General features: G+C 39.7%; 2 protein-coding genes and 3 long non-coding RNA genes across 6 annotated transcripts; 4 read left to right on the plus strand and 1 right to left on the minus strand.

Moving 5' to 3' along the window:
* Positions 1–410: 410 nt before the first annotated feature.
* Positions 411–4,492, plus strand: LOC124335505. 2 transcript variants are annotated; one of them, XM_046789137.1, is made up of 4 exons: positions 411–740; positions 794–889; positions 2,437–2,824; positions 2,906–4,492. In XM_046789137.1, the coding sequence occupies exons 2-4, from the start codon at positions 844–846 to the stop codon at positions 3,783–3,785; spliced, it is 1,314 nt and encodes a 437-aa protein (XP_046645093.1). In that variant the 5' UTR covers positions 411–740; positions 794–843; the 3' UTR covers positions 3,786–4,492. The 2 variants fall into 2 exon arrangements, with proteins under 2 accessions (XP_046645093.1, XP_046645094.1); XM_046789138.1 differs by lacking the exons at positions 411–740; positions 794–889 and adding an exon at positions 1,125–1,739.
* Positions 4,493–4,790: 298 nt separating this feature from the next.
* Positions 4,791–6,454, plus strand: LOC124336657 (tRNA-uridine aminocarboxypropyltransferase 2-like). Its single transcript, XM_046790446.1, has 3 exons — positions 4,791–5,171; positions 5,235–5,616; positions 5,955–6,454. Exons 1-3 carry the CDS (start codon positions 5,092–5,094, stop codon positions 6,255–6,257), a joined length of 765 nt encoding a protein of 254 aa, XP_046646402.1. The 5' UTR covers positions 4,791–5,091; the 3' UTR covers positions 6,258–6,454.
* Positions 6,321–6,987, minus strand: LOC124337855. The gene is made up of 2 exons (XR_006917541.1): positions 6,605–6,987; positions 6,321–6,418 (listed from the first exon to the last, which is right to left on the minus strand). It is a non-coding gene; the product is annotated as an uncharacterized LOC124337855 (long non-coding RNA).
* A 2,721-nt stretch (positions 6,988–9,708) lies between these two features.
* On the plus strand, positions 9,709–10,878 carry LOC124338063. The gene is made up of 3 exons (XR_006917641.1): positions 9,709–10,146; positions 10,502–10,575; positions 10,743–10,878. It is a non-coding gene; the product is annotated as an uncharacterized LOC124338063 (long non-coding RNA).
* A 52-nt stretch (positions 10,879–10,930) lies between these two features.
* LOC124337971 lies at positions 10,931–12,366 on the plus strand. Its single transcript, XR_006917597.1, has 3 exons — positions 10,931–11,238; positions 11,305–11,786; positions 11,888–12,366. It is a non-coding gene; the product is annotated as an uncharacterized LOC124337971 (long non-coding RNA).
* Positions 12,367–13,985: the final 1,619 nt, after the last annotated feature.

Raw genomic sequence — 13,985 nt, forward strand, 5'->3', positions numbered from 1 at the left:
TATGATTCTTCAATTTTCTCAGCGATGAATGGGTCACTGGAGAAGAGCTCGCGCTCGCTTGTAGTATTGATCACGTCAGATCACGACATGCATTCCCTTTGCCCCTTTCTTATGATATTGCAGAAATAAAGACGAGAAAGAGGAACCGGATGGAATAGTGGAGATGAAATGCGAGTTAGAATTAGACTTTTGTGTATGCGGACGAATCGAACCATGCCCCATTAATAAGTTAATGACATGACTGGAACAAATATTTCCTCTCGCTCAGTTTATACTTTCATTTTATTTTGTCTTCTCTATGCATTTCAATGACAAAAAAATCTTGTTCTTGCCAGTGTGTTTGCATTGCATTTTTCAATCGTGTTTCTCTTCCCCATTTTTTTCCGCCTAGATGGATCGATCAAAGTTGTCCAGTTAGTTGTAAATTCATCGGGTTTGAGTCGGACTGTGAGAGAGTTCAGTGGCTTTCTCTTGGAACTTGAAAGCCAGCCAAATAATCACGAGTGAGAGGGAGTAGAGAGAATGGGCGGATCCGGAATTGGATGAAGGCGATAACTGCGTGGCGACATTTCATCACCGTTCGTGAATACCCATGGAGCCCACACAGACACATTCACGCTGACAAAAAAAACAAAAAAAACATGATGAGCTTTTTACAAGATAATACGGTACCGGACATCGTTATTCATTGGATCCCCTCGATGAACGAGCTATACAATAGCCAACAATTCAGTTAACTGGTATTAGCTAATTGAATTGTTTTATTCTTCCTGGCTCTCAATTCCTTTTGTAGTGTCGCAGGCAGCAGCTGGACAGCTGAATGTGAAATGTGTTGAATAAGAAATGGCCGCGCCTTTCAAGTGCTCAAGTGGGAGAGCGAATGAGAAATGTGAGTACAGCAACAGTAAAGGATTTGGTAAGGAAGGCCACCGTCGTTATTGGCCGCCACCGCCTCATTGCACTGCGCATAATAATCCGACCGTTAGAATATAGATCGGACCGAGTGTAGTCGACAGGTTCGAGGTGTGTCCCTGACTTGTGTATAGTCGCTGATCTCAGTTGCACACCGCACGCAGTTTTTTTCCCTTCTTTCCCAGCCGGCAGCTGACTAGCCGTTCACGAGTATACTGTTGACCTACTTGCGCAGAGAGCCCCGTTATACACAGATAGTAACCGTTGTTGCACCAGTCTTCTCTCTCGTGTCCGTGCGACTAGAGCGTGAAAATCTCTCCTTCCCTTAAAAAACCCTTTAGGCTTCAAATGTGTCCCTCGGATGACGTGCGAATCAGCTCTTTTTTGCAATTGAATCGGTTGCCAACGCCTTTTAAATCCAGTGTCGGGTGATCTCGATTCCCGTCTGTGACATTTTGCACAATCTTGCGTTTCCGCTGTGTATTGATTTGTTAAAAACCGACAGCCGCTGTGTGCGTCCCCCTCTCCGTCTTTTGCAATTTACTCGATCTTTCTTGACCAGAGCGCCCAAGTCTGGAGGTCAAATTCTTTTCTGAATTGCCTTTACTTTTTTACGATTTTCTATCGAGAAAAGAAAAACCGTTAGAAGATTATTGCCTCAGGTGCGTGAGCGCTTGTGCATATATCCGAGTGCGTGTGTCCCCCGCATTACGTGAGCGTTGACGATCGTTCGGTTGGCATTGAGAGATCAAGGATTTTTTTTATTTTTTCTTCTCGTCGAGCCGCGCGGCCTAGACACTGGAAAACCACTGGGTCGCCAGAATTGGGTAACGTTGAGGCTGTGACCTACTTAGTTAACCTAGATAACTTTCCCATTTCTCAGCGAGCGCACTGCCGAGTGCCGAGCTTCGTTTTCTCCTGTCGTGTCTCTACCGCTGTGTGTACGCGTTTTTGTCGCAACTCTCTCTCCCTTTCGTTTCTCTTTCTTACTTCTTTCTTTTTTCTGCTGCTGGATATAACTATCGTTTTCACTAGGCTAGCCTTCGTCATCTCCCTTTTACACACTTCAACTCTCTTTGGCTGTTGCTTCATTCACAATCCGGCCCATTTCCAAAGAAGGTCAATCAAAAGACTCGCCTTCTCCGCTCTGTGTGTTCCAACAACAATTTACTTGACGTATTCATCAGTTCAAATTTAGCTGCACTCTGCACAACTAATTTCCTTGTATTCTCCGTCTCCTCCTCTCCAATTAACCGCCAAGGGGCTTGTTCGTCTATAAACCAAACCCACCCACTCTCACTTTCTAACTTCCTCTCAGCTCTGACGAGATTCAATCAATTATGTCGCATAAATAAACGTGCTTTGATCTATAATTTCCTAGAGCTATACGTCAAACACCCTTGATATATACATGCGAATTTATAAATATTTATGAGGAAATTCGGGGTAGAACATGGAGTACAAGCTACTGTATCACAACTCCGGTTATTGATTTTCTATTTTTTCTTTTTGTTTCGTGTGTAGATGGACGTGAAAAAATGTGGAACTTGACGAGTCGACCGAGGGCCGGAGACCCCCATTGTTGGACAAATCGCACAACTAGCATTGGAGCATACAAAGAAATTGACAATTCCTTGATTATGATGCCGGACAAATTGAATGAAGATGCTCACATAAGCATCCTGCGTGCTAGGGCAGTGATACCCTCAATGAACATAAGCAGTGCACCCAAGCCACCCAAGAAACGCTTTCTGGAAGCTGCGGCTGCTCATCAACTGGAAGAACAACAGAGACTGGAACAAGAGCAACAGCAATTAAAGAGTAGGGCTAGCGGTGAAGATAATTCGGCTCTGATGCAATTGGCTGAAATGTGTGTCTACTATCAGGCCAGCAACACGAGTCATCCTTCTGGGTAATGGTCCCCTTTAACGTATAGAGCTCTCGTTATTGATTATTCAAATTTTTAATGTCTGTCAAATGATTGACAATCTAGATCGTGGTCGCCGGTGGGAGGAGCGTGGAATTGCATTGACCATCGTGTTGTAGCAGTGGATCAGCCAGTCGAACCGACCATGTACTCAATCAGTATGAGCAGCACCGTTCAAAGTGAAGCCAGCCCTAAAGCTGCTCCTTTCTGGGGCTGGGCCAATCGGTCACTTTTGCAGTCGGAGCAGGATCTCGAGAATCGAGAGGAAGAAGAGGAAAATGAGGAGCCGTTAGATTTAAGCGGCGAAGAGACAATTCGTACCAACCAACAAGAGTTGATCGATCATTTAGTAGAGAAATTGTGTGCACGGCCCGTGTCCGGCAAGTTCTCCTCTCTGGTCCAAAAGAAACTATCGCTATTAGAGCCCCCTCCTAGTTCAGAGGCTGTTTCAATCCAGAACTCGTCCAGTGAAGTCAGCAGCTCTATCGATTTGAAAGACTCGGTCATGGTCGCCGCCAAGGACGTGAGGAGACGAGACTTGCCGTTGAAGAAACGTGATCCTTCTAGCCTTCATCAGAGCTATGACCAACGTGGAGATTTCTGCGACAGCAGCACGGCAACTAAACCGCTCGAGCCCTCGTCAGTGGAGGCTGTGACATCAACGAATAGCAGTAAGAAACCTGCTCCTAGATCGTGCAAAGGCAAACGCTACTTGGAGTTCATGTACGAAGGTCGGATCACGCTGAGTAGCCGTGGGCTGAGACGCAGCGAATCAAACGAGCAGCAGGCCGAGGAACAGGCAGCGCCCTGTGACCAGTCTTCCATCGGGAGCAAGAATAATAATAATAATAAAAGGCAACGTCAAGTCAGACAAGCCGAGCCTGGGTCGGGCAAAGCGGCTCTCTCTCTTCGCGGACGCAACGCCAAGTTGCGCAAACTCAGCTGAGACCAAATACCACATATTATTCGCTGTATACCTTCCTGCCTGTGTACATATCTAGCTTTCAAGAGAGAAAAATCCATATTGCAGTAAGTTGTTTTCCGCTGTGTGTATATGGACTAGAATTGGGCACGAACGCTTATCATTTTCATAAACACACCCGTTCACTATGATTGCTCTAAAACATGCGAGTGCCAATTCTACTATGTTTATTTATCGTCGCCGTATTCGCAGATACATGACCACTACCCCCTTTTTTTCCTTTCCTCTTCAGATATATAATACTAATTCAATAGAAGTCGGAAGTGGTTGTATATCTAGTCAAGTTTCATTTCACAGTTACTCGATCAAACCATTCAGGCTCGTTTAGAACGTTTTTTTAACTTTACTTACGTCCATTTTTTTTCACGCTGCCGTGTCAGTCAGACATTAAATCATGGAAAGTACAATCATTTTTGTCACATGTATTGCTGTGTAACTGTGTTACAACTTGAAACGCCGAAGTCTGCGATGATAAAAATCAAATTATATAATCGTCATTATTAGTAACTAATTTAACAGTAACCAGTACCCTTTTCTAGCGTGTGAAAAAGTTTCTGTACAGAAACAGTGCTGTATGGTAATAGTTATTGAGCACTTTTCACAATTAAAAAAAATATTTGTCTCACTTCTGAACAAATACAATCATATAAGAAATAAAATAACACAATGAATGTGCAATGATTTTCATTTAATGCCATAACCTTCAACACCTGTAACATCTAGTCTAGACACAATTCATCAATCTTTCATCATACGGATTATTAGCTATTAACTCATTAAGGCACCGAAGCAGAATCATAATTCGTTTAGGCTATTCATTTCACTCAGAAATTGTTTATTAGTATAGCATTAAAATGTTCGCGTGTTCACGCAATATAACGCCCAAGCGAAGAACGAACACGAGATTTAAAAATTGCCGTACTATTTTTCGACGTTGCGACAGTTCAAAATTATGATTTTATAAGCGTGCTATCATGTCGTCTGCTTTGGCCCAGACCTCCAGAGTCTTGTAGGGCTATACATTTTTTTCAAAGGGAACCTGGAAAATTTAATAGTTAAATAAAAAAAGTTGTAAAATATATCTTTTTACCTTAAGAAAATTGTTGAACAAACCATGTGCTAGCGCTCAAAGGTATATAAAAAAGCAAGGATTTCAATTAAGCTTTTGATGACGTGTTCGTGACTGGACTTGATAATCGTGAAAATCAGTAGTGCTAAACACAGTTTAATTTAATTAGCTTGAAACATTGAAGCTATTGTAAAAAATAAAATGGATGAAGACTTTATACGATTCTCAGATGATATAGTCTCAGGTGATGCTGTGCAACGAACAAGCTGTGAAAAGTGCAGGTATGATCATACTCCATTGCATTATTATTGTAGTATGTGGGAAACATTAAATACTTTTTTTAGACGTCCTCTTCGAGTGTGTTGGTGCTCTTATTTGCCAGATACCCCTGTTAAAATCAATGGTAAAATCATCATTTTACAACACCCAGATGAAGAGAAAAGAAATCTTAAAACAGGACCAATGCTTTTTCATGGAATGACAAGTGGACAGTGCCTTATTTTCTATGGAAAGAAATTTCCTTCTGCGAAACATCAAGGACTGAAAGAAATGCTAGAGGAACCACACACTTATGTCCTATATCCTGGACCCCAATCTAAGTGCATCACTGACATATCACATACTCATCCACAAGGAGAATCTTATAATCTTGTATTGATTGATGGAACATGGCAGCAAGCAAAATCTATGTATTTTCATAGCCCTTTCCTTCACTCTTTACCTCAGGTACAAAGTGTAGTATTTGCTTACAGTTGAGATGTCTTGTTGATAACTTTGGGTTGGATTTTAAGAGTTTTGCATTTGTAGGTTTTGATACAATTTAATTCTGAATTAATCATTATAGAAACAATATTCTAAAAGAAATTAACAAATTAATTCATATTAAGCTTGACAGTTGTATTTCCATACAATTATAGGTAAATCACATCACAGTGCAGCATAAAACATGTTCAAACTGTGATAAAGCACATTTTTATGTAGAAACATATTAGTGTTATTGCATATAACTATTAAAATGTTTCTGTTAATTTGTATAAACTTATTTATCTATTAACACTTTACAGGTTTCCTTGCCAGAGCTGGGTCCCAGTTTGTATGTCATCAGGACTCAACCATCTGAATACTGCCTATCAACAGTTGAGTCAGCAGCTTTAGCCATGTCTATAATGGAAAAAGACAAAAGCATTGTTGATAAATTAGTTCATCCATTAAAAGCACTGTGCACATTCCAACTAAAATATGGTGCAGTTGAACATCAGGATAAAGTTACTCTTTTGGAATTAGGTCAGTACAGAAAACCAGTAGGAAAACGGACAATGAAATTTCTTAGGCAAACAGCCCACAAGTCAGTGTTGGAAAAATTATAAAAGCCTATTTTACCTTTAATATTCTTTGTTGTGTCATCCTCGGAGGCTATTTTTGACTGAGGATCTTTTGCTCCCATTAAACTGTGTAGTCTCCCCATTTCATCAAGGTCCCTGTACAAGTGTTCTTCTACATGATCCATACGAGGATGTAAGGCGTCCATCTGAGCAACAATACAAGTGACAACAATTTCCTTTTAGTTAACTTTGAATCACGGTAAACAGAAAGTTTTCTACAGTTTGAATAATTAATATTTATTAGTTATTAAATTTTACAGGAAGATAAAAATAAAAATGTTCTTGTCCTATCAGAAAGGGACTTTGTAATAGTATATAAGATAATTGATTACTTCGTGTAAGTAGGTTCGATATCTTTCTTGTCGCGAGGAATCTGCATAGCGATTTCTTAATGTATTCACAAACACCGTCAAACTGCATATTAAGGTGATGAAAACTAAAAATTTTCCTGGACGATCGAATGACCTCCTAGTAAAGTGGTCACACAGCGGCATCGTAACACACTTGCATATTTGACGTCCTGAGTAAAATACTGTGGTAATTTGTTTCCCTTATCACAGCCTGCCATGCATTCTTGTACAAGTAGCAGACAACGAATAAGTGAGCGATTGTAGCGTTTGTTTAGGATTGGATTGTATACATGGATATCTCCATCTAGTAGAAGGAGAACAAACTTGTTGTTAAGACCACCCAGAGACGAGGAATGACCGCGAAATTAAAAAAATTTCCGGATTCAATTGTGCCTGATTTCCGCCTATTTTTAAGCTTTTTTTTTTAAATTTCCAACCTTCGTTCTTACTTATTACTTTACTTATTTGTTACATTCCTACAGTTTACAGTCAAATTCAGTTTCAGTTACTTTGCAATCCACATCCCTATAAAAATGTATCGGGCTAACTTTTTGGTGATGACCAACAAAGCTCACTTGTTAAAAAGCTCACTTGTTAATTTTTCAATAATTGCTTTTTTTTATCTATTAACAAGCGATCTCCCACTCAACCGGACCGAAATGGTGGGGGTACTTTTCGGATCGTAATCCGGAAAAGAACTTTACAAATCCGGACTAGGTCTAATCTGTTCAGAATCGCAAGGCGATTCCAACGGAATTAAGTCCGGATTTTTATCTTTTCCCGTTCACGAGATAATCACGGTTGAAAATCGTGAAATATCACGAAAACCCAAAGTCTCCCCGTTCGACTACATCGCTTTTAGCCGTATATTCGGCTTGTAAAAAAAAACTAATTGATACAAAATGTAGCCCTTTCATCCCTCTTTCAGAATCCAAAAGGATTTTTTATAATTCTTTGAGATGTTTGAGATATCACGATTTTCGTGATACCCCCATTTCGACACATTTTTCAGGCATTTCATTCGGCGTTGCCGATTGCCGTATATGTGCTTTTCGCCCCCTTTCCTGTCCACTCCTTCGCTTTTTCCCTGTTTCCTATGTATCAAGGCCTTGTATATCGATACAGATGGGACTTGATACATAGGAAACAATGGAAAAAGCGAAGGAGTGGGGGCGAAGTCACATATACGGCAATCGGCAACGCCGAATGAAATGCCTGAAAAATGTGTCGAAATGGGGGTATCACGAAAATCGTGATATCTCAAACATCTCAAAGAATTATAAAAAATCCTTTTGGATTCTGAAAGAGGGATGAAAGGGCTACATTTTGTATCAATTAGTTTTTTTTTACAAGCCGAATATACGGCTAAAAGCGATGTAGTCGAACGGGGAGACTTTGGGTTTTCGTGATATTTCACGATTTTCAACCGTGATTATCTCGTGAACGGGAAAAGATAAAAATCCGGACTTAATTCCGTTGGAATCGCCTTGCGATTCTGAACAGAATAGACCTAGTCCGGATTTTTAAAGTCCTTTTCCGGATTACGATCCGAAAAGTACCCCCACCATTTCGGTCCGGTTGAGTGGGAGATCGCTTGTTAAATGTGTTTTATCCCTGAGAGATTTTTAAAATTCTTATTTTAAAAAGCCGAAGGCTTACCGCCTTTTAAGGGTGAGAGATTTGAAGAAACAAAAGTTCCGACAGCGCTCCAAATACCATTAACCCTGAGAGGTCCCTGGAGAATTGGGGCGATTCGTGATTGGTGGAAGGGGTTTTCGGGACCGTGACGCTTTCGTGCTGCTCCGATCGCGACGCGACTAATCCCATTCGATGTAGAATGACTTTTTACATAGGTAATGACTAAATTTTTGAAGTATTAACGAAAATAACGAGAGATTGGGAGCAAAAAAGGGGAAAAAAGGGGAAACTTCAAAAATAGATTGCACATACGATTCCACAAAATTAAAGGGTCCAATCAGTTCTAATGGAAAGAAGATCTTTCTGTTTAACCGAAAAGACTAAATTTGCATTACTTATTTTGTGGTTCGCGAGATATCTGCGAAAGAAAAAGACACCCAGATTGACTTTCAGAGTTTCAGTTGATTGTTGACTAGCAGACGACGGTAATCTGTGACAGCCAGTCTGCTTCTGGCGTTTGTTATTTACTTCATCTTGTGAAATACTGAATTATATTCCACACAAGAGGCGCAACAGTGAGAGTATAAGATGACAAACAGAGAAAACAATACGAAAACTAAATTTTTATATTTCCTAATCAAGAAAAAAAACGAAAAGAGACTTATAAAATCTCGAAGGTGCCACAAAGGGGCTTGATTTCACGGAGAATGACGAATATTTTTTTGGTTAATTTTTTTTTTCCGTCCGACTCTACCTAGTCGTCCGTGGATGCTAAGGACTGTCACTAGGTGGCAAAAAGTTTCGTGTGTTTAGGGATTGAACTATTCAGCTCTACTTGTGTTCATAATTCTAGAGGGATGTAGGGGTCATCAAACTGTCAAAGTTCTGAGACGACTGACGAAAAAGAATTTCTTTCATATTTTCGAGACGCTGGCAGAGAAGGGTTACTCTTAGTCATTGCTGGGTACCTTTTTCGGAAATTGTCCGTCAAAAAAAGGTAATTCCTGCTTTAATTAAGGTTATAAATTGTAAATGTTTTGTGTGGGGAATTTACGGGTTTCATTGCCTTTTATTTAAACTTGGGTCATGTTGCGAAGTGATTTGCTGTACATTTTCCTAAAGTATTGCTGTATGTTGCACGTTTCTCGCATGCAAAATTACTCAAGAGCAGTACAAGTAACAGTTTTGATTAGCTCTTAAATCCTAAGACTGTTTCTGAATTGAAATCCTTTCATTTTGTTTCGGTCGCGCCTATTGCCCCCCAGAAAGCCAATACCCCCATCTAGCGGTGGGCTAAATGAACTGCAGCTATTCCCGTAGTTAGTTTTGACTAAATTGTAAATTCAAAGTTTGTTTTGTTTGTTAGTCCTGATTGCTGTTACAAATGGTTACAAATAAATTGAATTTGAATTATTTGAAGAAAGTGAAATTGGTAGGCATCGGAAAATGCTTCTACTAAAATCAGTTATCGAACAGAGAGCACCTATGTAGAAAAAGAAATTAGTAACGGGAGTTCATTCATTTACTACTACTAACAGTTTACCACAGAAATCAGGACAAATCAGGACTAACAAACACCAAAACTTACTACTAGTATACTAGAAAAGCTGCAGTTCATATCGACCATCGCTAGATGGGGGTATTGCCTTTCTGGGGGGCAATAGCCAGAAATGCTATTACCCCCCAGATTCTGGGGGGCAATAGATTTTACCTTTTGTTTCTGGTAGTAATTGAGTTTTTATCTTTCTATTAACAGCCTTATGGAGCCTGATTTTCTTCATGTGTTACATGCACGTTATCGCCGAACTGTCATGAAGATGTTGGGTCTTAAAGGGGGTCTCTACAAATTGAAAGACAAATAATATGAAAAGAGGAAATCTGAAAAGGTAAAAAGTTACTCTTAAGCTAAATCAGACAGCATTCTGTTTTCGCTGTCATGTGTAATTCATGCTTCCATGACATCTTTTGTGGAAATTTTTCAGTCTGAAGCAATCATAAGGTTTAGGGTTAGCATTTTGCTCAAATTATAGTTAACATATGGGTGATACATGTAAATGTTCTTGGTTTAGAATTCTTGTGTTAGACATTAAATTCTTATAAATTTATATAACATTCAACAACTACTTCTTCTTTTAAGTAAGACAGCTTTAGAGATGTAAATCTTTTCTAAAAAATGGTAATTAAGTTTTTTTTTCATATTTGAAAATGTTCTTGATTTATTAATGTTCTTTTGCTTTGAAGGATTCCTCGTTCAGTTTGGTGTTTGATCTGTGGTGATGTTTGGTATGCAGTACAATATTGCATGACCAAAAAGGGTAATAATCATCCTGAATGGTGATAATGTAATAAGTAATTTGTTCCTGATGTTAAGGGCAAGTGGCATCTTATTTTGTGCTTTAAAATGAGATAGCTTGTGGGGATTTCTCAAAATAGTTGTGACATTTCTAAATGTTGCTCGTTCAAATTATTTATTGTTTAGTAGACTGGCGTCGTGCTGCTGTTGATTGTTGTCTTTAAATACCACACCATCGATGCTCCAGAATATTACACTACAACTTATGCTGTTCCAACGTCTGCATCACCAAAAAAGTGCCCGAGTGCTACACCATGGCTCCCAAGTACTACACCACCAAGTCACCCAAGTACTATACGACTACGTATGCTGCCCTACCTGCTGAACCGCGACTCCCAACTATCACTCTGCTTCAGTTACTACACCAAGGCTCCAACTTACTAGACCACTAAAACTGCTGAAGTGCTAGATACTACACCACTAGGGCTACAGAATTTTACACCACAACTTATGCAGCCCGAGCTACTACTCCGCAGCCCAGATTTATTATTCTGTACCGAGCCCGATTACTTCACTAAGGCTCTGGAGTACTACACCACAACCTACGTTGCCCCAGCTTACTACATCATGGCTCCCAAGTACCATTTACGTGTGCTGCATCAACCCACTACATCGAGACTTCCAAGTATTACTCTGCTTCAGTTACTACACCGAGTTGTTATTATATATTTATTTTAAATTTGTTGTCTAGTCAACTATGGTGTCATGCTGCTGTTGGGTGGGTTGTATCGTTGATGGCTGGGTCGATCACGGGTGTACTGACGTTTCCTGTGTATTGTATGTAGCTTTCGAGCGACAGCAGCGAAAGAATAGTACACTACGTCGCCGCCTTACTACACAACGTCAACAAACGCAATACCACTTACTACACCGAGAGCCTCTTTAAATACTACACTACCAAGGCTTCGGAGTACAAAGTTATGCTGCCTCGAGCTTCTACTCCGAAGTATAACTCTGCCCCGAGTTACATCACAAAAGCGCCTGAGTACAAGACTGAGTCTTCCAAGTTCTACTCCACGAAAGCTTCAAGGTTAAACTACAAAGTTTAACTAACCAAGCTGAAAAGGTTGAATACTACACCGAAGTGTCCAAGTACTACACTTCAACCTACTGCAGCCCACTTTTTTTCATCAACTGCCGTCTTCATCGTATTCAATCGGTTTCTAATCATAGGTAAACATTCATTTTTACTTTCGGTTGTGAATCAATTCTATCATGTTTTGTTGTTGATAAGAACAGTAAATTTTCAAATTTTTTATTGTTTCATTGACTAGATAGCGATTATTGGCGCTAATGCTGATGTGTGAACTGTTGAAGGCTGGGTTGATGACTGGTGTACTGATGTCTCCTGGATATGGCTGATACCAAACCACCACACCGCTGCCATACTACACAACGAGGTCTCCAAGTACTACACCATTGTAGGACGGAATACTACAAGATTATGTATGCTGCTCCTGCCTACTACACCAAGGCTCCTAATCCCCTAATGATTGTCTACTAAAATATTAGGTCTGTTTCATCCGTGTAGTGTATAATTCAGGCTATTTGATGGTATTCCGTTTCCCAAATGTGGTATGTTGCAGCTCAAGTTGGTGAAAGTTCTTTGACATGAACTGCGGTTGTCTCAAGCTATGTCAAAATTATTTACTGTATACTTGAAACTTAAACCTGATATAACATGTTGAATTTCGAAACTTAATTGCTATTTTATCTCATATCATATATTAAACTCGTTAAAATATACAAACAAATACGAAATCTAAACTTTTATAAATTTATATTTTAATAAAAAAATAATTTTATCAAATTAATTAAATAATTATATAAAATGAAATTTAATTAAATGATATAATTAAATTAAATTTTAATTGAATTAAATAAATTTCTAATCGAAGAAAATTGTTAATTAAATCAAATCAATTTTTTTCCCAAAGTGATAAAAAATTTAATAAACAGAGCGTCCGGTACAATACAATTGTGTTGTGAAACCTAACCCTTTTACCTCATTTGGATGATAAACTGCTTTTAAAATTCGCACATGGAGTCAATCAAGACAGGGGGAGACACTGCTTTAATTGACTGCAGACAAGGAGATGGTAAGAGAAACCGGAAAAAGAGCGAAGAGTTGAGGAACAGTCATTACGAGAGGGACTAATCATATAGTAGGCTTCCAGCTGAGCTTGCAAGTCCCCGTTCGACCAGCGCACTCTTTTCCTCCTGGTTGTCATTGGTTTTCACCAATGGATGAAGTCCATGATACGCAGCGAAGGACTTACCCTGTAGGCAAAACATTTATTAGGACGACAGTTATTTTAAATACAATTTCAGCGACAGAAAGCAATACCTCAAATCAAGATGGCCCGTTTACACTTTCATGAAGTAAAAGGGGATATTCAAGGGTAGCAGCTAACAGGGTACCTTGACTGTGTTGTCAGTCCTTTTTCTTCAATGGACATGACTTCTCATATCATCTCATGACATGACATGACATGACATCTCATATTTACAATTAAACAAGGAGAAGACAGGACATATTCGCGGCTACATGACGTGTATAACACTACCTCAATTTACATTAACATGTTTACTTTTCCTTACATGGAACAATTGTAAACAAACAGCTGAAATATCGATGAAAAACTAGGCGATTTGGGAAAAATTTCCGTTTAATTATCACTTTAACTTTTCTTGTACAGTCCAGAGCGTGTGATGGAGTAGAGGTGGGGCAGCAGGCACAGTTAAAAAACGGGAAGTCGCCGAATGATTATTTATAGCAGGCTAGGCCGTGGAACACAAATCACAAGACGATTTTTTTTTTTGGGGGGGGGGGGGGGGGGGCTAGTGTCCTTTACGGCTCGGATTCTGTCCCCCCCCCTTTGCGTGAACGAACTATGGAGGGGGGGGGGCTACTATCGTGACTTCCACACGATAGTAACCCCCCCTCCACATTTCATGGGGGGGACATCTTAGGGGGGGATACAATCAAGGGGGGACTTATATCTGGGGGGACATTATCTCGGGGTGGCTACTATCCGGGGTGAGCTGGGGGATAGAGTAGGGAGGTCTAACATCGCATTACCAAAAGAAAATAATCCGTTTGAGTTTAAATCCGGTCATGTTTGCCCAAAATTATGAATAATTACCTTGAGAGAGGGTCAGAGAGCGATCGCCGACTTTTGCAGTACTTTTCAACACTGAAAGTGTAATACACATTTATCAATAAGGCACTCTAACTTCACCTGAATTATATATTATCTAATCTAATGAAAAATGGGCAGCTGTTTCAGACTACATGATCAGCGGAATGTCTTGGCAAAGTAGATAACATTAACTCTGAATTCACACATGGACCTACGTATATCTTTTTAT

This window comes from Daphnia pulicaria, chromosome 1, assembly GCF_021234035.1.
Source record: "Daphnia pulicaria isolate SC F1-1A chromosome 1, SC_F0-13Bv2, whole genome shotgun sequence".
NCBI lineage: Eukaryota > Metazoa > Arthropoda > Branchiopoda > Diplostraca > Daphniidae > Daphnia > Daphnia pulicaria.